The 24,153-nt window shown below is 51.3% G+C and overlaps 1 protein-coding gene across 2 annotated transcripts in view; it reads right to left on the bottom strand.

Moving 5' to 3' along the window:
* The window catches only part of TOM1 (target of myb1 membrane trafficking protein), a 46,119-nt gene that overhangs the window by 19,175 nt on the left and 2,791 nt on the right, over nucleotides 1–24,153 (bottom strand). For both annotated transcript variants that reach the window (XM_082348958.1, XM_082348957.1), the window contains exons 2-3: nucleotides 3,955–4,039; nucleotides 806–884 (exon numbers count right to left, since the gene is read on the bottom strand). In XM_082348958.1, coding sequence (XP_082205084.1) covers nucleotides 806–884; nucleotides 3,955–4,039 — 164 coding nt within the window. The remainder of the gene's footprint in view (nucleotides 1–805; nucleotides 885–3,954; nucleotides 4,040–24,153) is intronic.

Here is a 24,153-nt window from a genome sequence, read left to right as displayed (position 1 = left end):
TGGCAGCTGGTTGGCTGGGGTGGGGAGCGGGACTTGGGCGGGCAGAGGGCCGAGTGCTGGCTGGAGGCCCCTGGCTGAGTGGCTCTGGTGCCCACAGAACCCTGTCCTGAGGCCGTCTCTGAGCTGAACACAGTCTAGAGGGGAGGTGGCTCTCCAGGTGTAAACCAGAGAACTTTCAATCAAATGGTGACTTCGTGGCCTGGGAAAAAGGCGCCCAACCTCCCTCCCCACTCCTGTCCCCGCTCCTGTCTCTCTACTCCCGGGCAGGAGCTGCCTCTGATCTCCAGTTGAGCAGGTGGATCCAGATGTAAGTGCTGCCACGGGGGAGGCGGAGACAGAGCGCTCCCATCCCCACTCCCCAGCCAAGCCCACCCTGACTGCCAGGCTGCCGGCTCATGCCTGTCCCGCCCTGCTGTGAGCAAGGACTGTCCTCAGCCTCTGGCGTTTGCTTTACGTTCGTTTCTCAGGGCCAATTAGGCCAAGTGCCAATTGGAACCCAACTTGGGTACCGCCCCCCAGAGGCCTGGGTGCACTGAGCTTCTGTGTCACCGGCAGGTCCTCTGCCCACGCGTCCCATGACGGGCCCTTGAGGGATGTGGGCCTCAAGTGTGTCTGCTCTCTGCACCGGTAGGTTAGAGAGAACTTTTCCAAATAGCCTCTCTTGCCACTCCTCGTTGGCCAGCCGTGTAGACAGGACAGTGCTTTGCCCACAGCCCTTGAAAGAGGAGCCCCAGGGTGGCTGGGAGTCCTGCTGGGCCCCCAGGGGACTGTGGTCCCACCGTGGATGGAGGGATGGGGCACTCACCGTGAGAGCCAACATCACCTCGTGGAAGTTCTTATTCCCCACGATTCTCTTCTTCACTGCTCGGAAGGCATCTTTGGGACTGGGCAGAAGGACAAGAGGAAGGATGGGCTGAGGCATGGAACCTCCTTGTCCAACAGAGGCGGCTGTGTGCCTAAGATCAGGAGGCACTGGAAGACGGGAACAGCTCTTATTTGCCCGTCTCCCTTGGTCTCGCCCTGTTTTGTGTGTCCAGGTTCTAATCACATCAGAATCTTCCTGTTCCACCAAAATCCTCCGTAGATGACGACTGCTTGGCGGGGATTCCCAGTGTGCAGTCTCTGGACACCCTGCACTAGAATCCCTTAGTGGGGAGGTGTGAGCGCTTGTTAAACATGCGGAACCCCAGACCCGACCCTAGACCCCCTGAACCAAGCTCTCAGGGAATCTGCATGCCACCGTGCCCCTGGGGCTTTATATGCATAAGTGAAGGTCAAGCACCAACAAGCTGCAGGCACAGAGCTCTTGTGCCCCATCCTGGCCAGCTCCTCTACTCACCCCTGTTTCCACCCAGGCCTTATCAGGCACCAGATGTGCCCACACCAGGCTGGGTGCTGGGACGCACTGGTGAATAAGACCCCTCGGCCCTGCTTCAAGGATCACATGTTCCAGGGAGACCCACCTAAGGGAGGGAAGCAAGCAGGTCCCGAGGTAAGAGCGAGTGTGAGTGTGTGAGCGTGGGCGGGTGGGTGGGTGCCGGAGGTCAGGGAAGTCTTCTCCCAGGAGGTGGCGCCACAGCTGAGCGTGAAGATGGGATGCAGCCAGCTGCGGGGAGCAGGGGACGACGCGGTTCGGTGGAGGCAGGAGCCTGGACCAGGGCCCGGGCGGGGAGGACATGAAAGGAGGCCGCGAGCGTTGGGGGAAGGTGGAGGGAGGGGCTGGGGAGGCCGCGTGGTCACGGCGGGGAAGTGGAGCCGGCGGCAGCCTGCTCTCCCCGCCCCATCGGTAACTCCACTGCCGCCCCCAGGCCTGCCGCCTGCACCCTTGCCGCTCAGCCCTGTACGTGGGAAACCCACGTTGCCCGGACTGCCCTGGCCCAGAAGTCTTCGTGGCCGCCCCCAACTTCCACATCTACCGGGTAGAAGCCCAGCTAAAATCCGCCTCGCCCATGGCGCTTTCCCAGCCCTCCATCTCCTGGGTGCACTGACCCCAGGACTGCCCGGCTAGAGAGGAAGCTCCCTAGAGGCCAGGAGTGGCGTCCTCCTCTGACACTTTGCCTCCCCAGAGCCCAGCGCGCCACAGGAGCTCAAGCACCGCTTCTTAGGCCGGGGAGGGCCTGTCCTGCTGTCTGCTGGGCATCTGTCAGACTGTCAGTGCCAAATCCATCAAGGGCAAGTCGACAGAGTTGGGAACCCTGACATGACATGGGCCCCCCGACAGGACTGAAGGCGGCAGGCAAGGCTTTCTGGAAGAGACCTGCACGGCGGTGGCTGTGACGGAGACGACACGAGGGGTGAAGGGCCACGGCCCCGGACGGGGTGGGACCCTGTCCCTGAAGTGTGAGGGCGCTTTTCAACCCAATGCCCTGGGGCAGCTCCTCGCCCTCGGGGCTCCAACTCAGGGGAAGCTGGCTTCTGCTCCTGGCTTGGCCACTCCCCTGTGGCCACGTCAGCTCTCTAAAGGGACTTGTTTCCACTCCTTACAGAGTGACCCAGAAGTTCTGGCCTGTGTGCCACTACTGTGGGCCTACCGTGGGTCTAGTACTCTGCCAGGAGCACAGCACAAAGTGGGTGGCACGAGGCCACACACAACCCAAGGCAGGAGTGGACAGGAGACCAAAGCTTAGATGACAAGCTCCGTGAGGTCAAGGGTCACGGCTGCCTTGCTCACTGCTGGGTCCCCTGGGCCTCGTGCAGAGCCTGGAACCCAGGAGGTGCTCAAATCAATAGCACCTGAACAAGTCTGACCCCAGTTCTGCCGACGTTTACAAGGGAGATGGGGACTTGCTTCTCCAAGGACACAGCACTGACTTTCAGCCCCGACATTCAAGACGAGGCTCCGTGAGGTTTTCTGCCTCACTCTTCTCTCTTGGTGGCCCTGCCGCCTGCCCACCACTCTCATCCCCGACACCTATGAGTCCAGACGCAGGAGGGCGTGTCCCCTCCCAGCGCCTCGGCAAGCCCATGGCACACGGCTGGGGAGCTGGAAGGTTCTGGCAGCCCCCGTGCAGTCCTAATCGGCCTTGACCGTGTGCTGCAGACTCCCACAGCCTCCTCAGGCTCGGACCTGGGGGCTCCCTGTCTGCTCCCTCCACACGCAAAGCACCACGTGGTGAGATGACCCCTCGCAGGGCGAATGGACCGTCCCAGTGAAAAACGGGGAGAGAACTGAGATCCTGCTCCAACTTCTGAGCCTGCTTCTCTGGAATGGAGGCCTCACCTGGCGCCCCCTGCTGGCTGTGGTCATCACACCCCTCCCAACCCTTCCCTGGTTTCTCCTGAGAAGGACAGTGACCCTGCATCCATCCCCTCTCTCTCCCCTCAGGGCCTTGGGCAGATGGCTGGAAGGATCGAAGAGCTCTGTCTCTGAGACAAAGACCCAGAGAGGTAAAGTGACTTGCCCAAGGTCACACCGCTGGTCAGGGATGCCGGTCAGAGCCCAGGAGCCAGGACCACGGTGCTGGCCCCACACCACGTCTTTGGTGGGGCTGCCTGACCCCAAGCAGGGTGCCGGGACCCGAGCACCAGAAATGCTCGGCCAGGGCTAACTTTGACCAGCCTCTCGGTTCCACTGCACGTTTACTCCCCTCCCTGTGACCACAACCCTCCCTGCTGGTCTCAGACCTTAAGGGAACGAAAGTCTGTTCTTGCTCACTGGGGAAGCTCGGAGTCCCTGCTGCACAGTCTAGCCCACGGCATGCAGATGGGGCTTGGGGCTTCCTCCTAATTCTAAGAGCTGCCAGCTGGCCTTGTCCTAGGAAGATGCCGTCCAGGTGACGTCCTAGGAAGGGCCAGTCGACTGCCCTGCTGCTGCTGGGTGGGCCGCACACCCGGTATCTCTGGGCTCCTCATCCATTTGATGAGACAGTCAGACTAGATCGTGGTTCCGAAACGTTTAAGACGCGCTGTTGTGGCCGCCCCGCCGGCGTCCCGCCTCTCCCCGGGGGTCCTCACCCTTCCTCGGTCTCATTGATGATGTCGCAGATCTCCATGTTGAGTGCCCAGTTCTCGCTCTGCAGGGAGCCATCTGTAGCTTTCTCTGAGGACAAGAAACCACAGGTCACACAGGTGTGTGGGGTTCCCAGACAAACTCAGCGGGAGTGGGGAGGACAATGGATGCTTTCTGGGCACCCGATATGGGCCAGGCACCATGTAGACGGTGTCACCTTCATTGCCCCATTTCGTCACTTAATTCTTATAGTAGCCATGCGAGGCTGGGGCGGAAGCCATGGCTGAATCTACCAGCTGGGTGAGCGGGACAGGGATTCAGGGGGCCTGGCCTCAGAGTGCTTGTTTTTGACATGACAATATAGAGACAGGGTTTTGTTTTAGATTTGTAAATAAATGTTCCCTCTTGACCCTTTTATTATCTTTTGACTTGGAAACCATTCACATGGTTCAAAATGTAAAAAGCTCCAAAGAGGCATCGAATGGAGAGTAAATCTACAGACCTCCCCTGCCCCCAGCTCCCTCTTCCTGGAGGCCCCCAGTTTCCTCTCAAATCTCCCAGAGATATTCTTTACCTCCAAAGCCAAGGCCACGGGGTTTTAAATCCCGACTCTGTTACCAACAGTAGGCCTGGCCGTGGTCTTCCTCTACAAGCTAGTTTGTCTGTAGATGGGTAGAAGCGCCCTGGGGTGTCTGATGATGCAAACCAGGCATATGCATGGTACTTGGTGCAAAACAGGTACTCAGTGGGCGGTGGGTCTTTTTTTTTTTTTTTTTTCAATTGAGGTGAAAGTCACACAACATAAAATTAACCATTTTAAAGTGAACAGTTCAGTGGCATTTAGTACATTCACAATGCTGTGCAACCATCCTGTCTATCTGGCTCTTGGGGTGAGGTCTCCAGGCCAGGAGTCACTACGAGATTCTCCAGGCCTGTCGAGGCCACAGTCGGTGGCCCTTTGCTGTAAGATCTGCTCAGTGCTGGGACCCGGCCGCCTTTTGTATGCTCTAGTGAGAGGAGGTGGGTGAACAGTGAACACGGGAACAGAACATACTGTAGGACTTTCAAAAACGTTCTTTAAAATCCAAGTGCTGGGGCTTCCCTGGTGGTGCAGTGGTTAAGAATCCGTCTGTCAACGCAGGGGGACACGGGTTCAAGCCCTGGTCCGGGAAGATCCCACATGCCGCGGAGCAACTAAGCCTGTGTGCCACAACTATTGAGCCTGCGCTCCACAGCCCGCAAGCCACAACTCCTGAAGCCCGGGTGCCTTGTTGCTTTGCAACAAGAGAAGCCACCGCAATGAGAAGCCCACGCACTGCAACAAAGAGTAGCCCCCGCTTGCTGCAACTAGAGAAAGCCCGCGCACAGCAACAAAGACCCAACGCAGCCAAAAAAAACCAAAAAACAAAAACTGAAGTGCTGTCCTTGCGTTCACATCACCCACTTTCCCTGCCCTCTCCATCTTCTAGATTCCATCCTCATGCAAACCTGACTTTAAAACAAGTTCCAATTGGACACAAGATGGCGTACTAGGAGGATGCAGAATCCACGTCTCCTCACAACTAGGGCACTTACCAGGCACTGGTGGGGGACCACAGACACCTAAGGGGATGGGAGGAACACCCAGTGACCGGCTTGCGGGATCTTGGTTCCCAGGCTGGAGGTTGGGCCCGAGCTCCTGTGGTGGGAGCTCCGAGTCCAAACCACTGGACTAACAGAGAACCTCAGACCCCAGGGAATATCTACTGGAGTGAGGCCTCCCGGAGGTCCTCATCTCAGCACCAAGACCCGGCTCTATCTAACTGCCTGCAAACTCCAGTACTGGACGTCTCAGGTCAAACAACCAGTAAGACAGGAATACAGCACCACCTATCAAAAACAAAAAAAATGAAACGACAAAAAAATTTTTACAGACGAAGGAGCAAGGTAAAAACCTACAAGACCAAATAAATGAAGATGAAATATACAACCTACCTGAAAAAGAATTCACAGTAATGATAGTAATAAGATGATCCAAAATCTCGGAAACAGAACGGAGAAAATACAAGAAACATTTAACAAGGATCTAGAAGAACTATAGAGCAAACAAACAGTGATGAACAACACAATTACTGAAATTAAAAATACTCTAGAAGGAATCAATAACAGAATAACTGAGACAGAAGAACGGATAAGTGAGCTGGAAGGTAAAACGGTGGAAATAACTGCCAGCGAGCAGAATAAAGAAAAAAGAAGGAAAAGAACTGAGGACAGTCTCAGAGACCTCTGGGACAACATTAAACACACCAACATTCGAATTATAGGGGTCCCAGAAGAAGAAGAGAAAAAGAAAGGGCCTGAGAAAATATTTGAAGAGATTATAGTAGAAAACTTCCCTAACTTGGGAAAGGAAATGGTCAATCAAGTCCAGGAAGCACAGAGAGTACCACACAGGATAAACCCAAAGAAAAACATGCTGAGACACATATTAATCAAACTATCAAAAATTAAATACAAAGAAAAAATATTAAAAGCAGCAAGGGAAAAATAACAAATAACATACAAAGGAGTCCCCATAAGGTTAACAGTTGATCTTTCAGCAGAAACTCTGCAAGCCAGAAGGGAGTGGCAGGACATACTTAAAGTGATGAAAGGGAAAAACCCACAACCAAGATTACTCTACCCAGCATGGATCTCATTCAGATTCCACGGAGAAATTAAAACCTTTACAGACAAGCAAAAGCTAAGAGAATTCAGCACCACCAAACCAGCTCTACAACAAATGCTAAAGGAACTTATCTAGGCAGGAAACACAAGAGAAGGAAAAGACCTACAAAAACAAACCCAAAACAATTAAGAAAATGGTAATAGGAACATACATATCGATAATTACCTTAAATGTAAATGGATTAAATGCTCCAACCAAAACACAGAGACTGGCTGAATGGATACAAAAACAAGACCCATACATATGCTGTCTACAAGAGACCCACTTCAGACCTAGGGACACATACAGACTGAAAGTGAGGGGATGGAAAAAGATATTCCATGCAAATGTAAATCAAAAGAAAGCTGGAGTAGCAATTCTCATATCAGACAAAAGAGACTTTAAAATAAAGACTATTACAAGAGACAAAGAAGGACACTACATAATGATCAAGGGATCAATCCAAGAAGATATAACAATTGTAAATATTTATGCACCCAACATAGGAGCACCTCAATACATAAGGCAACTGCTAACAGCTATAAAAGGGGAAATCAAGAGTAACACAATAATAGTAGGGGACTTTAACACACCACTTTCACCAATGGACAGATCATCCAAAATGAAAATAAATAAGGAAACACAAGCTTTAAATGATACATTAAACAAGATGGACTTAACTGATATTTATAGGACTTTCCATGCAAAAACAACAGAATACACTTTCTTCTCAAGTGCTCATGGAACATTCTCCAGGATAGATCATACCTTGGGTCACAAATCAAGCCTTGGTAAATTTAAAAAATTGAAATCGTATCAAGTACCTTTTCTGACCACAACCCTATGAGACTAGATATCAATTACAGGAAAAAAACTGTAAAAAATACAAACACATGGAGGCTAAACAATATGCTACTAAATAACCAATAGATCACTGAAGAAATCAAAGAGGAAATCAAAAAATACCTAGAAACAAATGGCAATGAAAACATGACGATCTAAAACCTATGGGATGCAGCAAAATCAGTTCTAAGATGGATGTCTACAGCACTACAATTCTACCTCAAGAAACAAGAAACAACTCAAATAAACAACCTAACCTTACACCTAAAGCAATTAGAGAAAGAAGAACAAAAAACCCCCAAAGTTAGCAGAAATCATAAAGATCAGAGCGGAAATAAATGAAAAAGAAATGAAGGAAACAATAGCAAAGCTCAATAAAACTAAAAGCCGGTTCTTTGAGAAGATAAACAAAATTGATAAACCATTAGCCAGACTCATCAAGAAAAAAAGGGAGAAGACTCAAATCAATAGAATTAGAAATGAAAAAGGAGAAGTAACAACTGACACTGCAGAAATACAAAGGATCATGAGAGATTACTACAAGCAACCATATGCCAATGAAACGGACAACCTGGAAGAAATAAACAAATTCTTAGAAAAGCAAAACCTTCCCGAGACTGAACCAGGAAGAAATAGAAAATATAAACAGACCAATCACAAGCACTGAAATTGAAACTGTGATTAAAAATCTTCCAACAAACAAAAGCCTAGGACCAGATGGCTTCACAGGGGAATTCTATCAAACATTTACAGAAGAGCTAACATTTGAGAAGAGTTTCCTTCTCAAACTCTTCCAAAATATAGCAGAGAAGGAACACTCCCAAACTCATTCTACAAGGCCACCATCACCCTGATACCAAAACCAGACAAAGATGTCACAAAAAAAGAAAACTACAGGCCAATATCTCTGATGAACATAGGTGCAAAAATCCTCAACAAAATACTAGCAAACAGAATCCAACAGCACATTAAAAGGATCATACACCATGATCAAGTGGGGTTTACCCCAGGAATGCAAGGATTCTTCAATATATGCAAATCAATCAATGTGATACACCATATTAACAAACTGAAGGATAAAAACCATAGGATAATCTCAATAGATGCAGAAAAAGCTTTGACAAAATTCAACACCCATTTATGATAAAAACCCTCCAGAAAGTAGGCATAGAGGGAATCTATCTCAACATAATAAAGGCCAAATATGACAAACCCACAGCCAATGTCATTCTCAATGGTGAAAAACTGAAACTATTTCCTCTAAGATCAGGAACAAGACAAGGTTGCCAACTCTCACCACTATTATTCAACATAGTTTTGGAAGTTTTAGCCACAGCAGTCAGAGAAGAAAAAGAAATAAAAGGTATCCAAATTGGAAAAGAAGAAGTAAAACTGTCACTGTTTGCAGATGACATGATACTATACATAGAGAATCCTAAAGATGCTACCAGAAAACTACTAGAGCTAATCAATGAATTTGGTAGAGTAGCAGGATACAAACTTAATGCACAGAAATCTCTTGCATTCCTATACACTAATGATGAAAAATCTGAAAGAGAAATTAAGGAAATACTCCCATTTACCATTGCAACAAAAAGAATAAAATACCTAGGAATAAACCTACCTAAGGAGACAAAGGACCTGTATGCAGAAAACTGTAAGACACTGGTGAAAGAAACTAAAGATGATACAAACAGATGGAGAGATACACTATGTTCTTGGACTGGAAGAATCAACATTGTGAAAATGACTATACTACCCAAAGCAATCTACAGATTCAATGCAATCCCTATCAAACTACCAATGGCATTTTTCACATAACTAGAACAAAAAATTGCACAATTTGTATGGAAACACAAAAGACCCCGAATAGCCAAAACAATCTTGAGAAAGAAAAATGGAGCTGGAGGAAATAGGCTCCCGGACTTCAAACTATAGTACAAAGCAATAATCAGTAATCAGGACAGTATGGTACTGGCACAAAAACAGAAATATAGATCAGTGGAACAGGATAGAAAGCCCAGAGATAAACCCACGCACATATGGTCACCTTACCTTTGATAAAGGAGGCAAGAATATACAATGGAGAAAAGACAGCTTCTTCCACAAGTGGTGCTGGGAAAACTGGACAGCTACATGTAAAAGAATGAAATTAGAACACTCCCTAACACCATACACAAAAATAAACTCAAAATGGATTAAAGACCTAAATAGAAGGCCAGACACTATAAAACTCTTAGAGGAAAACATAGGCAGAACACTCTATGACATAAATCACAGCAAGGTCCTTTTACACCCACCTCCTAGAGGAATGGAAATAAAAACAAAAGTAAACAAATGGGACCTAATGAAACTTAAAAGCTTTTGCACAGCAAAGGAAACCATAAACAAGATGAAAAGACAACCCTCAGAATGGGAGAAAATATTTGCAAATGAAGCAACTGACAAAGGATAAACCTCCAAAATACACAAGCAGCTCATGCAGCTCAGTATCAAAAAAAAAAAAACAATCCAATCCAAAAATGGGCAGAAGACCTAAATAGACATTTCTCCAAAGAAGATATACAGATTGCCAACAAACACATGAAAAGATGCTCAACATCACTAATCATTAGAGAAATGCAAATCAAAACTACAGTGAGGTATCACCTCACACCAGTCAGAATGGCCATCATCAAAATATCTACAAACAATAAATGCTGGAGAGGGTGCGGAGAAAAGGGAACCCTCTTGCACTGTTGGTGGGAATGTAAATTGATACAGCCACTATGGAGAACAGTATGGAGGTTCCTTAAAAAACTAAAAATAGAACTGCCATACGACCCAGCAATCCCACTACTGGGCATATACCCTGAGAAAACCATAATTCAAAAAGAGTCATGTACCACAGTGTTCATTGCAGCACTATTTACAAGAGCCAGGACATGGAAGCAACCTAAATGTCCATCAACTGAGGAATGGATAAAGAAGATGTGGCACATATATACAATGGAATATTACTCAGCCATAAAAAGAAAGGTAATTGAATTACTTGTAGTGAGGTGGATGGACCTAGAGTCTGTCATATAGAGTAAAGTAAGTCAGAAAGAGAAAAACAAATACCATATGCTAACATATATATATGGAATCTAAAAAAAAAAAAAAAATTGGTTCTGATGAACCTAGGGGCAGGACAGGAGTAAAGACACAGACATAAGAGAATGGACTTGAGGACACGGGGAGAGGGGAAGGGTAAGCTGGGACAAAGTGAGAGAGTGGCATGGACATATATACACTACCAAATGTAAAATAAATGGCTAGTGGGAAGCAGCCGCATAGCACAGGGAGATCAGCTCGGTGCTTTGTGACCACCTAGAGTGGTAGGATAGGGAGGGTGGGAGGGAGATGCAAGAGGGAGGGGATATGGGGATATATGTATGCATATAGCTGATTCACTTTGTTATACAGCAGAAACTAACACAACACTGTAAAGCAAGTATACTCCAGTAAAGATGTTAAAAAAAAAAAAGAAAAAGACCAAGTTCCAGCAGAGTGTGCAGAGACAACTCTGTACTCTGCTTGTCTCAGGCAAGATTCTGCCCCGCACGTTACTCCTGCGGGTCTGTCAGGCCCACGCACGAGTTTTTAACCATCGGTTGGATCGGCGTTTAGGGCAGTAGCCAAGTTCCCCCATCATGGCTGTGTCTTTGGCTTCAGAGCCTGGCTCCAGGCTCAGAGCCTCACACCCGCGGCCTCAGTGCACCCGCGGGCATAGCTCTGTGGGCTGTCTCCCAGGAGCCCCGATGGACCGGGCACACGGAGCTCTTATTCCACGCGATGGTGCAAGGGAGGCTCTCTCACCACCCTGCTCTCGGGTGAGACCCCTCACGCGTCGCACAGCTACTGACGTGCCGGCCTGCTCTAGGCACTGGGGATGCAACGTGGACAGATGGACACGGTCCCTGCCCTGTGGTGCCCAGAGAAGCCACACTCCGAGCCAGGCCCATCAGGATAGACGGGGCAGACTCTGTGTGACTGGGCAGGGCCCTCTTCCAGCTGGGCAGGCAGCCCCATCCTGCGGGCAGAGCCTGGGCTGGGCTGGCACAGTCAGCTCCCTAGAATGGTGGCTTCCATGATCTTGGTTTTGAAATTGGCCTGACTTCAGTTCCACGCTGGGTCCCCCTTGGGTCCTGCGGGCTGGATGGATGCCAGGGTGGCCCAGGACACGTGCCAGGCAGCTGAGGCATCCAGGTATGGACCCAGCAGCAGGGTGGGCTGCTTTGCTCCTGGGTTAGGGCTGCGAGAGGGGATGAGAAAGGGTGCCCTTTAAATGGGTGAAAGATGGACTCGCTCATCCCACAACTATGTCCTGGGTGTGGCTCCTTTGGGCCACACTCCCACCCCTGGGACTCACACACATACTGAACCACATAAGAAGAACCAAAGAGAGCTGGACAAGTGCCTCCTGAGCGGGGGGCTGGGCCCTGCTTTGGAGGGTCTGGGGGATGGTGGCTGATCAACCATGCACAACTGCTCCTCCTTCGGAAGCCACGTCTCAGTGACCTCCTGGCCCGTGGGATTCGCCAACCTGACGCCCGACCACCTCTAATGGGCCCCTGAGTCCTGCCAGTTCCAGCCCCTGAGGCTCTCTCCTTCCCGGCCGTTCCCTTCCCGCCCTGCCCTTGGCCACTGCCCCAGCTGGGCCACCTCCCCGCCCTCGTCAGCCACGGCCTCGGCTCCCCCTGCCTCCCTGCCCCCAGCCGTTCTTCATGCTGACCCAAAGTGAACCTTCCGGAGCTTGAGAGTGACCGTGTCCCTCCCATGCCCCTTCAAAGGCTCCCTTGCCCCCGGCTGGGCCCTTCCACAACGGGAATAGTTTAACTTCCCAAGTTAGATGCTAGGTAACACCAAGCACTGTTAGCTGTTCACGTAAAGAAGGTGATTCAACCCTCACACCTATAAGGTGTACACTATTGCCCTTGTCTAACTAATGAGGAACCTGAGGCCCGGAGAGGTCACACATGGTGGAAAGGGAGGATGGCTGTTGATGCCACTGCCCCCGCCTCCCATCAGGAGTCAGGGAGCTCTGCTTTCCCAGAAGGCTCCGCCTGGGCCACTCAGGCCATCTGCCCCCTCCTCCACTAGCAGCCCTCTCAGTGGTTCCTCCATTGGATCCCCTATGACCTCTCCCAGGGACCGCTGAAAACGATGGGCACCTCCCTTCTCCTGCGGGAGAGAAGGGCAAGGTTTCAGAAGGGACTATGATCATTTTGAAACGGCAAGTGGGCTGCTAAGGGGGCAGCTGGGACATTTATGAGTAAGAGGCAAGCCATCCCAAGGAACCAAGGTGGACGCATCAGGACCCCTGGAGCGCGAGTCTGATGCTAACCTGAGCACAGGTGCCAAGTTCTTTAGTCCTGAGTGTCAGTCGTGGGCAGAGCCATTAAGAGGATGGAGTTTTTTGGAGGGAGTGGGGGGAAAGGGGGAGCTTCAGTCAGTCTAAATAGGTGGGGGTGGGGAGAGGAAGAGGAGGAAGAGGCAGAGGAGAGACAAGAGCCATCTGAGCAATTCCAGAAGAGAGGTGTGCCCAGATCTGGGGAGAGGTCTAAGACTTCCTTAATAAACATGTCCAAGGGGCAGGCATGTTCCATTAAGGGCAGAAATTTAAACCCACAGGAATCTGGGGATATGTGTTTTAGTTTTGGTTTTAACCGCAAAAGTAACTCAGCTGGCTATTTTAAGAAGGGGGGATAAAAACACTGACAATGGTTACCAGTTCTAAAAGACAGCCTGCTGACCTGCCCAGCTCTGGGCTGTTGGCAGTGACCTTCAGAGGCCCTGCCCTTGTCCCCAGCTCCTGAGGAAGCTGGGCCCTGCAAACCACCTGCTGTTGTCGGGGGCTGGCAGGCGGTGGATGGGATCCGCTGGGCGTCTTGCTGTCTGCTCTGTCCTCTCCATGTGGGGCTGGTGCCCGCCCAGCCGGGCTGGGCGGTGGCACAGCTTTGGAGTGGGACGAGCCCGACCCCACCTCTGAACTCAGAGACCACGGGCAAGGATCCGAGCCTCCGAGTCTCGGTTTCCTCACCTGTGAAACTGGGAGAAGACTGACTGCCTCCCTCACAGGTGTTGGGACCTTCAGCCAGACAATGTACGTATGGTGTCAGCTGAAGGGCAGCGACGGGTCACTGCTAAGTCCCATGACTGTGACTTGGACCGAGAGCAGCAGAGAGTGGCCACCAGACACTCTCCAGCTCCGGGGCCCTGGTGTCAGCCTGCGCGTCCTCGGGGGCGCCCTGGGTATCTGGCGAGCCTGCCCTCTCGGCCACGGGGGAAGCCCTGCTTTGCAGGAAGCCATTTCTGCGGCGATCAGGGGACCCGTGGTCAGCACTGTGGATGCGTGTCACGCTGACCACCTCCTGCCAGGTCAGCCCGAGGGCAACAGCCTAGAGCCTTCTCCCCACCACCCTGCATGTTCACTCACCGGGGTTCCGGCTGAGGGTTCCAGCTGCTCAACGCCTCCATCATCAGGGCCACGGCCCTGGCTCAGGCACTGTCTCCCACCCAGACCTGGACCATCACCTGCACACTCTCCTCTTCCAACATAAATCCAACCAGTGCTTTTTCTCTGTCTAAATGTCATCCATGACCCCCCACTGCCTGAGGGTCAAAAACCGGGCCTTTTCAGGGGCTGAGCTCGCCCCGGCCCACTGTGTTGTTCTCCCTCCCTTGGCGGGCCTTGTTCTTTCAGGCGCTGGGGCTTCTGCCGGGGATGCCCGGCTCCCCTTCAGGCCGGCACTGGTTCACAGGTGATGACGAGACCGCCCCCCGCCGGCCCACCACACTGACTCGCTGGGCTGTCACCACACACCAAACACGGGGCTCTGCACTTCACCCCAGCTCCGCCAGCCCTCACCACAGCCCCTAAGGCAGAGGATGGGTACGCTGAGGGGGCACAGAGAGGCCAGTGGCTTGCCCATGGTCACACAGCTTGTATGTTGCAGAGCAGAGGTCTGAACCCAAAGAGGTCTGGTTCCCAAATCTGTACCCTTAACCACCAGGTTACGTGCCTCTCGAACATACTCAGCACGTGTCACGCAGGCCCCGGGAGACATCAGAGAGCAAAATCAACGAGGTCCTGCCATTGGGAAGTCTACAGTCTGGCGGGCGGCCACAAGTGACATTACAGACGGCAAAAATGCCCCGATGGAAAAGAGCAGGCGCCGAGACAGTAGAGGGGCTGAGATTCAGACATGCCGACGGGGACGGCTTTTAAGGCCCTACCCCAGTGTCAGCACCGCAGTGTTGCCTCCAACTGGGTAAACCGTGCCAGGCCCCGTCCCGCACTGCGGCATAACACTGTGGACAACAGTGACCAAATGACCGGCCTTCGTTGCATGTCAGCCTGTGCAGGACACGGCGCGGACCTCTTGTCACTGCCCTACAGCCCCCATCACGTGTGGGCACAGCTGATGCCCACACCCGGAAGTGGAGGACGGGGATGCAGAGCCGGGCCCGGGGGCCTCTGGACCCGTGTGCCCTCCCTCTGCTCCGCCCCCGCCTGCCTCGGCTGGACCCTGAGCTCCGGGGACACCTCTGTCTCACCGGGGCCTACCCTCTGGTGGGAAGGAGGGTAGAGGTTCGGCCAACGTCTGCGGAAGGAGCGGCCGAGCCTCCAGACAACCTCGCCACCCCAGTTCAGTGCTGAGCACCCGTCCCACCCCCGTCCCGGGGAACATTCCTCATGTTTCACTGACCCTAAGCTCCCTTGTCCGCTCTTCTTTTTTTTTGGCCACGCCACACGGCTTGCGTAATCTTAGTTCCCTGACCAGGGATCGAACCCGGGCCCCGGCAGTGAAAGTGCGGAGTCCTAACCACTTGACCGCCAGGGAATTCCCCCCTCGTCCACTCTTGAGCCCCTCTGATATTGGGATGTTTCTTACAAACAATGACCTGTCAGAGCTCAGTTGGTAGATTTTTCTTTCTAGATTCAATGAAATATGGTTTGTAAATAGTAAGGAACTGTCTTAAAGGCCAAGGCCGATAGCAGCCCTAGTCCCACCTTGACTATGACCAGGTCTAGGGCAGGGCTCACCCACCCGGGGGATAGGGAGAGAATGGGAGTTAGCTGACCGTGATCAAGCAAGCAGTGACACGGTGCGTCAGCTCTACCCAGAGCTCCCATGGGGGCCCTCTTTCGAGATCCTCCTCCTATGACCGGCACCCCTGCAAAGGTGCCCACAGCCGTTTTGTTTTTAGTCCACATTCATGGAATGTCATCTTCCCAGTGTAACGGCCACCTACTAACGTCACTCAAAGGAACCATGGTGAACCTCTGAGGAGATTTCCTTCTAGTCTTTACTGTTTTCAGGCTTTAAAAAACACATCTGCATCATTTTTTTTTAAAGTGTATAATGGTATCGTGATTATGGCTTGTTTGTTGGTTTCTAAATGGGAATCCTATTCCATACCCTTAAGAGACACGCTGAAATATTTATGAACGAAATGATATGCTGTTTGGAATCTGCTGTAAGTAGTACCCACCCCTTTGTTCCCCTCCGCTCCCCCCACCCACCAGCTGCCTCCATCCCTTGCCCAGTGCCCCTTTATCCCATCTGCCCCCCAGCTGCCTTCTAGATGCCCTCTGCCCGCCCATCTATTCTCCATCCTACGACACGCTCTGAGCAGCTACTGTTTGTCCGGCCCTGTGCCAGGTGCTAGAGAGGCAAAGAGGGAGAAGAGAATCCCTGCCCTTAGGGAGGCCCTACAGCGGTCAGCGAGAACAGCGGGACAGGCGTGTTCAGTGCAAAATGACAGGTGATGTGACTGAGGTCAGTCTGGGGCGCTGGGGGAGCCGGGGGCAGGGGGTCAGCGCCTCAGGGGAACCGGGAAGGCTCCAGTGAGGCGGTGCCGACTGAGCTGAGCGCAGAGCACAGGCTGCCAGGCCGGGCAAGGTGAGGAGGGACGCTCCTGGCAGAGGAAGAGCACGTGCTGGATGAATGAATGCGTGATGAAACCTCAGGGATGACGGGAAGAAGAGCAGAGACGAGGGCCTTGAGGGTCAGTCTGAAGGACCTGAGGGAGGGAGGAAAGGCCGTGCTGAGACCGGGAAAGATCCAGGAGCCCAAGGGAGGCTGAGGGTCCAGGAGGGCGCAAGGCAGCCGGAGGAGAAAGGCCATGCTGCCAATGGCTTGGCAGACCAGTCCTCAAAGCCAGACAGAGGGAATCAGGCACAGACACCCCCTAGCCTGCCCCCAAGCCGTTCCTTCCTCTTCCCCGCCCAAAGCAGCAACCCCTCCCCCCTTCGCCAGAGCCCGGTCCACGAGTGGGTGAGCCACCCAATCCCGATCCCTGGGGGGCCTCGCCAGGGAGGGGAGAGTCTTGTCTACCCCTCCCCAGCCCCCGTCTCCTTCTGTCCTCTCTTCTGGGAGCCAGCATGGGAGCACGGCGCCTGGAGCTTGGGCCGAGGAGGTGACACGCTCAGGACACAAAGCCAACGTATTCAGGACAGAGAAAGAAAGAGCCTGGGCGTTGCAATACATCGCGGATCTGTCAGACCAACCCTGGAAATGCCGACCTTCCGACTTCTTGCCAGGTAAGCCCAGCGCGTGGGGCCGGCTCGGCTGTGTCTCTCTGTCATTGCAGCCAAGGTACCCCGAAGCCTGATGGCAGGCTGCAGCGTCTTCTCCCCGCTTCGTCCTCCCATCACCTGGGCCTTCTGCCCGCGTCTGCTCCCTGCGGGGCCTGCCCTGACCCCCAGAGGGCCTTCCCCTCCATGCTGGGCCAACGGCACCCTGCGCACACCACAACTACAAGCTCTGCTTAGTGTTACAATAACCCTATAGCATTTACTTCTTTGTTTCTACGTCTCTCTCATTAGGCTGTGAGCTCAAGGATGGAGGTTACAGCTTGTGAGTCACTGAATTCTCTACACCACACAGGATGACGGGGCCTGTGAAAAACCTGCAGGATGTGTTTGATGAATGACTGAATGAAGGATGAGGCTATATTCACCAAGACCATAAGCTCTTAGAGCACTTTAATTTAAATGAAGTACTCCCACCCTTTGGCCCTCATCGATCCCTTAGTAGCGGTTGTGCAGAAATCCTAATCTTTCTTCAGCTCAGCAGTCCTGTGAATATTTTTAAAAAGCACCATGTCCCTCCTTCATCTGACCTCCACGTTACCATCCTCAGTTCCTGTGACCACTCCACTCTGGAAGTGACTTCTAGAGCCTTCACCGTTCCCACTGATCCCCCTGGGACACCGCCCAGCTGTGCTGTTCTCCTGGAAACTGTGTGGGAACCCACGTGGGATATGGTATTTGTGTTAATTCACCCTGTGACTACATTGGATGTTTATCAACTCTACTGCATGGAACTGACTCCTGCAGAGCTTGTTGCTGTGAAAGACACTCTCCACTGGCCCACATTCTTTAGCTTTTCTAGTCTCCCTTGCAGCCAGAAGAGGCCCTGTGTTCTGGCCACTGAGATGTAAGTGGAATTTTCTTCCCAGTGGCTCCTGGGGAAGGTTTTCGTCTCCTGATAACAGAGGCAGTGCCAGAGGGTGCCTTCACCTGTGCTCTCTGTTACACGGGGACTAGCAGGAGGAGGAAACCAATATGCTAAAGGTTGGGGTGGTGGGTGGAGAAATACAGAAAGAACCATTAGGAACAAACTCATCCTAGATGGACCCTGAACCCAGACATTTGCACTCTAAAGGAAACCCGCCAGGTCCCTTTCAATTCTAAGGGGAAGCAATGAGGTGGGAAAGTTAGGAGAGTGGGATCTGGACACAGACAAATCCCAGTGCAAGTCCTGACTGGAGCACTCACTAGCTGTGTGTCCCTGAGTGAATTCCTTAACCTCTCTGTGCCCTCGTTCCTCCCCTGCAAAACAGGGATAACTAAAGCACTCACCTTCCAGGGTTATGTGAGGAGGAAATGAGAGAAGGCACTTCATGTGCTTTGCATCCCACCTAGCACAACAGCCAACACCAAAACAAACGTTGCCAACTACAAAAATATCAACCTAAAAATCATTGTTTGAAAATTTCAAGCATTCCCATAAAATAGATTTTTAAATCACATACATGCAGAAGCCATTCTTTTTTCCCCAGCCAGCAAACTGTCCTGAAGCCTATTTTCCAAACGAATAGCTCTTTTCCAGGCCTAGCATGGAAAGTTCCATCAGTCTCCTAAGTTGCTGAGCCATCCTTCCTCAAAGCCCTGGCTGCCTCCCCCCGGCCATTCTGTAACCACAGGCCACAGGAGGAACTCTAAAATACTTTACAGAGGCATAACTTTGGCAACCCACAATTTTAAAGTTGATACAACTAACTATAGTACCTAACTGAAGAAAATTTCAGTTAGATGAAGGATGGCTTTTAGAAAACTATCTAGGTAAGAAGGAGCAAGGCCATGAGAGTAGAGAGGCTTGAAGTGGCTGGCCAAGGTATATATGACATTCTTTCCTTGTTCCCCCAACTCACGAATGTAAAAGATGTTACTGACAAATGTATGTATGTAGGTATGTATGTACCTATCAAGAGATTTTAGGAATTGCTCGTGCTATTGTGGAGGCGTGGCAAGTTCAAAATCTGCCGGGTAGACCATCAGGCTGAAGACCCAGAGGACAGATGCAGCTTAAGTCTGAAGGTCGTCTGCTGGCAGAATTCCCTCTTCTTGGGAGTCCAGTCTTTCTTCTATTCAACGGATTGGATGAGGCACACACACACTACGGAGAGTAATCTGCTTTTCTCAAAGTCTGACTTAAGTGTTAATTTCATCTAAAAAATACCTTCAGATAAACATCTAGATTAATGTTTGGCTAAATATCTGGGTACCATGGCCTGGCCAAGTTGATACATGAAGTTAACCACCCCAAGGGTTCATCCTGCATCAATACAAACAAGTTCCACTGGAACAGGGGACACCTCTGTCTGTCCTTCAATTCTCCTGGTCTCAGCCTATGTGGCCTCGCTGGCTCCTCCCTCCCCTCCTCTCTGGCTCCCTCCTTCCTTTCTCTACCTCCCCTGCAGGAGCAAAGCCCAGTTCCTCCCCACGGGTCTTGCACAGCTGCTTGGCTCTGTGGCACTTTTTGGTGCTTTATCAATTGTCAAGTTTCCCACCTCCATGGGGGAACAAGCCCCTCGGAGGTTTTGTCACTTGCCTGCGGGATACGACTGGGAAGGGCAGGAGCTGGCACTTGAACCCAGATCTTCTGATGCAGGGTCTAAGTGCTGACCCTATTCAGACTGCTTATGTCCGAGTGGTCAAAACGTGCCACCCGGGAACATGCTAGGTGGGCTCATGGGCAAACATAAAGACATTTTTAGAGTTACCTATTTACTTTAATATCAAGTAGAAGGGAAAAAACACAAACTAGCTTATCAAAGTCATGATTTCAGGATATAATCACACAGGATAAGGTCAAATTTAAAAAGGTGAGTGAACAAAAGGAAAACATTCTGCAAATAAAACTAAAGGTGGCACATGAAGGGCAGACACATATCATAAAGGTGGTACACGAAGGGCAGAAGTCTGGAGAGTGCTAGCCTAGACCGAGGCCTCCTTGGTAAGAAGGTAAAGAGTTAACTTGTCCTGAATCCTCCTGCTTCTCATGGGGTGACGGTCCCAAGCTAATTAGAAGACACTGAGGGTTTTTGTTTTTTTTCTAAAACCAGAAGGACGGAACTCCAGGACTTTACTCTTATTTCTTTGAGCTCAGGGAGGGAACAAAACCTATTCACCAGTTCCATCTGTAGGGTCAGGCAAAGGCTTTAATTCCCAAGTGAGAACCGGCTCCACCCCACAGCCTGAAACCTGACCTGTCTGTGACAGTGGCTGCCACCCAGCCTGCTGACTGCTCATTCCCAGTGACACCAAGACCAGACAGAGGCTGTGCTGGAGCCAGGGCCCTGGGTGGGCACCTGGGCTCTGCCTCGAACTTAGACTACATCCCAGCAGTGATGATAAGACCGGGTAAAAAATCACAACAGCTAACAATGATGGACGATTACTGTCTGGCGGGCACCAGGCCAAGTGCTTCACAACGTGACAATACTACAATCTCCCAACACAGCAATGCAGCAATCCCAACTGATACGTGCAATTATTATCCTTATTTTTAGACAGCAAATTGGAGAACAGAGAAGTTAAGTAACTTGCTCCAGGTAACAAAGCAGGTGAAGGATAAACCAGGACTCAGACCACCTGGGCTGACTCAGGAGCACATCCTGGATGCCTTACTATGTACCATGCGGCTAGCTGACACGAAGCCCTTTCTAGACATTAGTCCCTGTTATCCTTAAGACAGAAATTTGGGGTTCTCACCTGGCACCAGCACTTATGGATCAAGGAGTCGGAGCTTCAAGATGCAAGGGCTCCCCACGGCACAGAGTGGGAAGCGGTAGAGATTCTGACTCAGGGGGTCCAGGGCTGGAGAATCCTCAAACATCTCTGAAGGAGGTGCTCTGGGACCCCAGTTTGAAGAACAAAGAACTTAACCACTCTGCCTCTGGCTAAGAGGTCAGCAAACTATGAACCCACGTGCCAAATGCAGTCTGCTTTTGCATGGCCCACAAGCTAAGGATGGTCTTTATGTTTTTAAATGGTTGAAAAAAATCCAAAGAAGAATGAAATTTCGTAACATGTGAAAATTACATGAAACTCACATTTCCGTGTCCATAAATAAAGTTTGACTGGAACACAGTCGTGCCCTTTCATTGACTTACTGTCTGTCTGCTGTCGTGCTCTGATGGCAGAGTTGAGCAGTTTGCAGCAGAGGCCATATGGACCATAAAATCCAAAATATTTACTATCTGGCCCGTTACAGAAAAAGTCTGCAAATCCTGGTCTAGTCTGCCCTGCCAGCCATGCGGCATCCTCCCCCCTCCCTCCAACCTCTGCCTTCATACCTCCAGGGTTGGGGAGCTCACTACCAAACAAGGCAGCCAGGCCCACTGTGAAGGGTGCTGGCACTGAGCTCCTCTGGTAACCGGACACTCTGCCCTCTAAGCCTGTGCAGTCGGTTCTATCGCCCCTCCGCACTGGCCATCCGTGTGCTTCTTCCCTCCAGCATCAATCCTTCCCCGTCCTCATCGTCCCTTCAGTTGTTCAATCCTCTGGGAAACAGAGCGAGAACGGTGGCACCCCTGTGTTACAGGTAAGGGGAGGTGGTGGAGAAGGAGTGTGACATAGTCAGCAGTGGAACTGCCGCTGGACCCAGGTCTCCGGCCGCCCAGCCTGGTGTCCCCTTGACAACCGTGCTTGAGTGTCCAGTTTGGTTTCCACTCATCACTCCCAAATGGCAGCCCCGAGGGCCCGAGGTATTCTCTTCCTGCCAATGCCTATGGTCTCTTACCTATGATGCCTTCTGGTGGTCCCCCTGGCTCGGCCTTTGTGGAGCTAAGGGTGGCTCTCCCCGACCTTTCTCCTCTCCCGTCCACCCCAGGACTCAGTCTTAGGCTCTGGGCTCTCTGCCTGGTCCATCTTGCTCTCCCCACCCGCTACCAGGGGCTGGTCCCCAGGCAGTGCCCATGGTTATAGTCTCTGCTGTTTGCAGCTTGCTCTCCTGAGTCACCTGCATCTCAAGTTCAAAGTGCCAGGGGTGAGCTGACAGCCTGAAGTGGAATATGAGGTTCTTGGGTTGCCTTCTGACATCTCTCTATAAGACACAGCCAGTAAGGGCTGTCCTCAGCGAATACCTGGGATGGGTTTTTAAATCCTTGGAAGAAGAGGGCTGTGTCAACACCAGATAGTACTCAACTATCTGGGATCCTTTCAGCCCCAGGCTGCTGCCCACGGGAAACGGGAAGCTCTCCTGATAGATAAGGGTGTGTGGACAAAAAATGTCACCCGCCATTTCAGTAAACAAAGGCAGCTGTGGCCATCAAGCCACTGGCCACTGCAGCACCCTCCCCTCACCAAAGGTGCACCTGAGTGGAATTCAGGATGGAGAAAAACAGGATATTGGCACTAGATACTGAAGATGCATGTCAAAGGACTGATTTCAATAAGCCCAGACTCTTGCATCTCCCCACACAGAGGAAAAAGCCCTAAAATCATTAACTTGAGATGTCTGTATTTTGTGATTAGCAGTCATCTTTTGATGTTTGACTACTTTTTTTTTTTTTTTTTTTTCCAGCAAAAACTCCTGTAAATCCTGGCTCCTCCCTCACCTCTTTGGAACAGTCCCTCCGAGCTACCCGAGAGGCTGCCTCCCGGGCTGTAATCCTCAGTAAGGTCTCCAGATAAAACACAATTCTCAACTTTTAGGCGGTGCATATTTTTCTTTAGTGGACAGGTGAGTGACCTGGAAATGTGCACAGGTCCAGGCGTGCGTCGCAATCAGAAAAGCTAGTCTGTGGGTCAAACAATAACTGTATGTTGGAGGGCTGGGATGCTGCATATTCCAAACAGGTGTTGGTCAGCCAGAGGCAGTGCGGTGAGGGTGCGAGAGAGGACCTGGGCTCTGCAGCCAGAGACTCTACGGAGCTGTGAAACCTTGGGGAGTGACACCTGCCTTCAGACTTACCTTTAGTGACATGAGAAAAAATAGCAAAACCCTGCAGGGGAGAAACTGAGTGCCCCTAAAACCGACTTCCTCTGCCGAGTTTCTGATTAACCTCTCCATCCAAAACTATTCCCTTTCTCGTCCCACACCTGTTCCCCTCAAGATTGATGAATATCAAAGAAAAGGGGGCTTTGAAACTGAGTGGGACCCTGTGGGGCCCCATCGGGCACAAAAGCTTTTCCGTGTCCCCCATTTCTTGTTTGTGGGAAAAAGGCTTCAGCCTCCTAAATCTTCCCGAGAGCCAAAGGGCAGATTCAAACAGTTACTTATTAGGGAAGGGAGGGAAGGCAGAAACAAAGAAAAAGCAGTCAAGAAACAATGGTGCAACGATAAAGCACAGTCCCAGCTCCTCCTCAAGGGATTTACTTAACAATCTGATACAAATCTCTGAGTTCTTCTGCTGGACCTGGGGGTCCCACCCAGGGGGAGGATGGTGACTTCAGGTCTGCACAAGGAGACTCCAGACTGGAGGGAACCAGAAGGCTGATGCCTGAGATTCCTGGAGCACCATTGTGTTACCTCCCCACCAGCCAGTCAGAGGAAAGTTACAAACCCTGCACCCCCACCCCCACCCCGCAACCAATTTTGCCTTTAAAAACTCCTCCCTGAAAACCATCAGGGAGTTGGGGTCTTTTGAGCACAAGCAGCCCATTCTCCTTGCTTGGCCCTTGCAATAAACCTTTCACTGCTCCAAACTGTTTGGTTTGTTTAGCCTCACTGTGCATTGGGCACACGAACTTGGGTTCAACAACAGGGCCGTGATACCAGCATGGCACCTGGCATTTGCTCACAAACTGTTACTTTCCTTTTCTCCTTTCTTCCCTCCTACTATGTGCCAGGCCCCATGCTAAGAGCCAAGGGTCTGGATCAGTAAGGTACAGCACCTGCCCTCAGGAAGCCCAGGCCAGCCAGGGAGACACATGCACAACTACTAACAGAATGGGACAGAGCTTTATTAGAGTGACGATGGTGAAAATAATAAAAATGATGATGATGTTTGCCCAGCACTGACAATGTGCCAGGCCCTCTCCACGGAGCATCTCACTTCACTCTCACAACCATCCTGAGAGGTGGATGCTGGTATAACCACCATTCCACCCAGGAAGAAGCAGAGGCTCAGAGCC

The sequence above is a fragment of the Balaenoptera borealis genome, assembly GCF_965194805.1.
Source record: "Balaenoptera borealis genome assembly, chromosome: 13".
Lineage (NCBI taxonomy): Eukaryota > Metazoa > Chordata > Mammalia > Artiodactyla > Balaenopteridae > Balaenoptera > Balaenoptera borealis.
The sequence above is the reverse complement of the archived record's forward strand: the minus strand, read 5'-3'. Positions and strand labels throughout refer to the sequence as shown.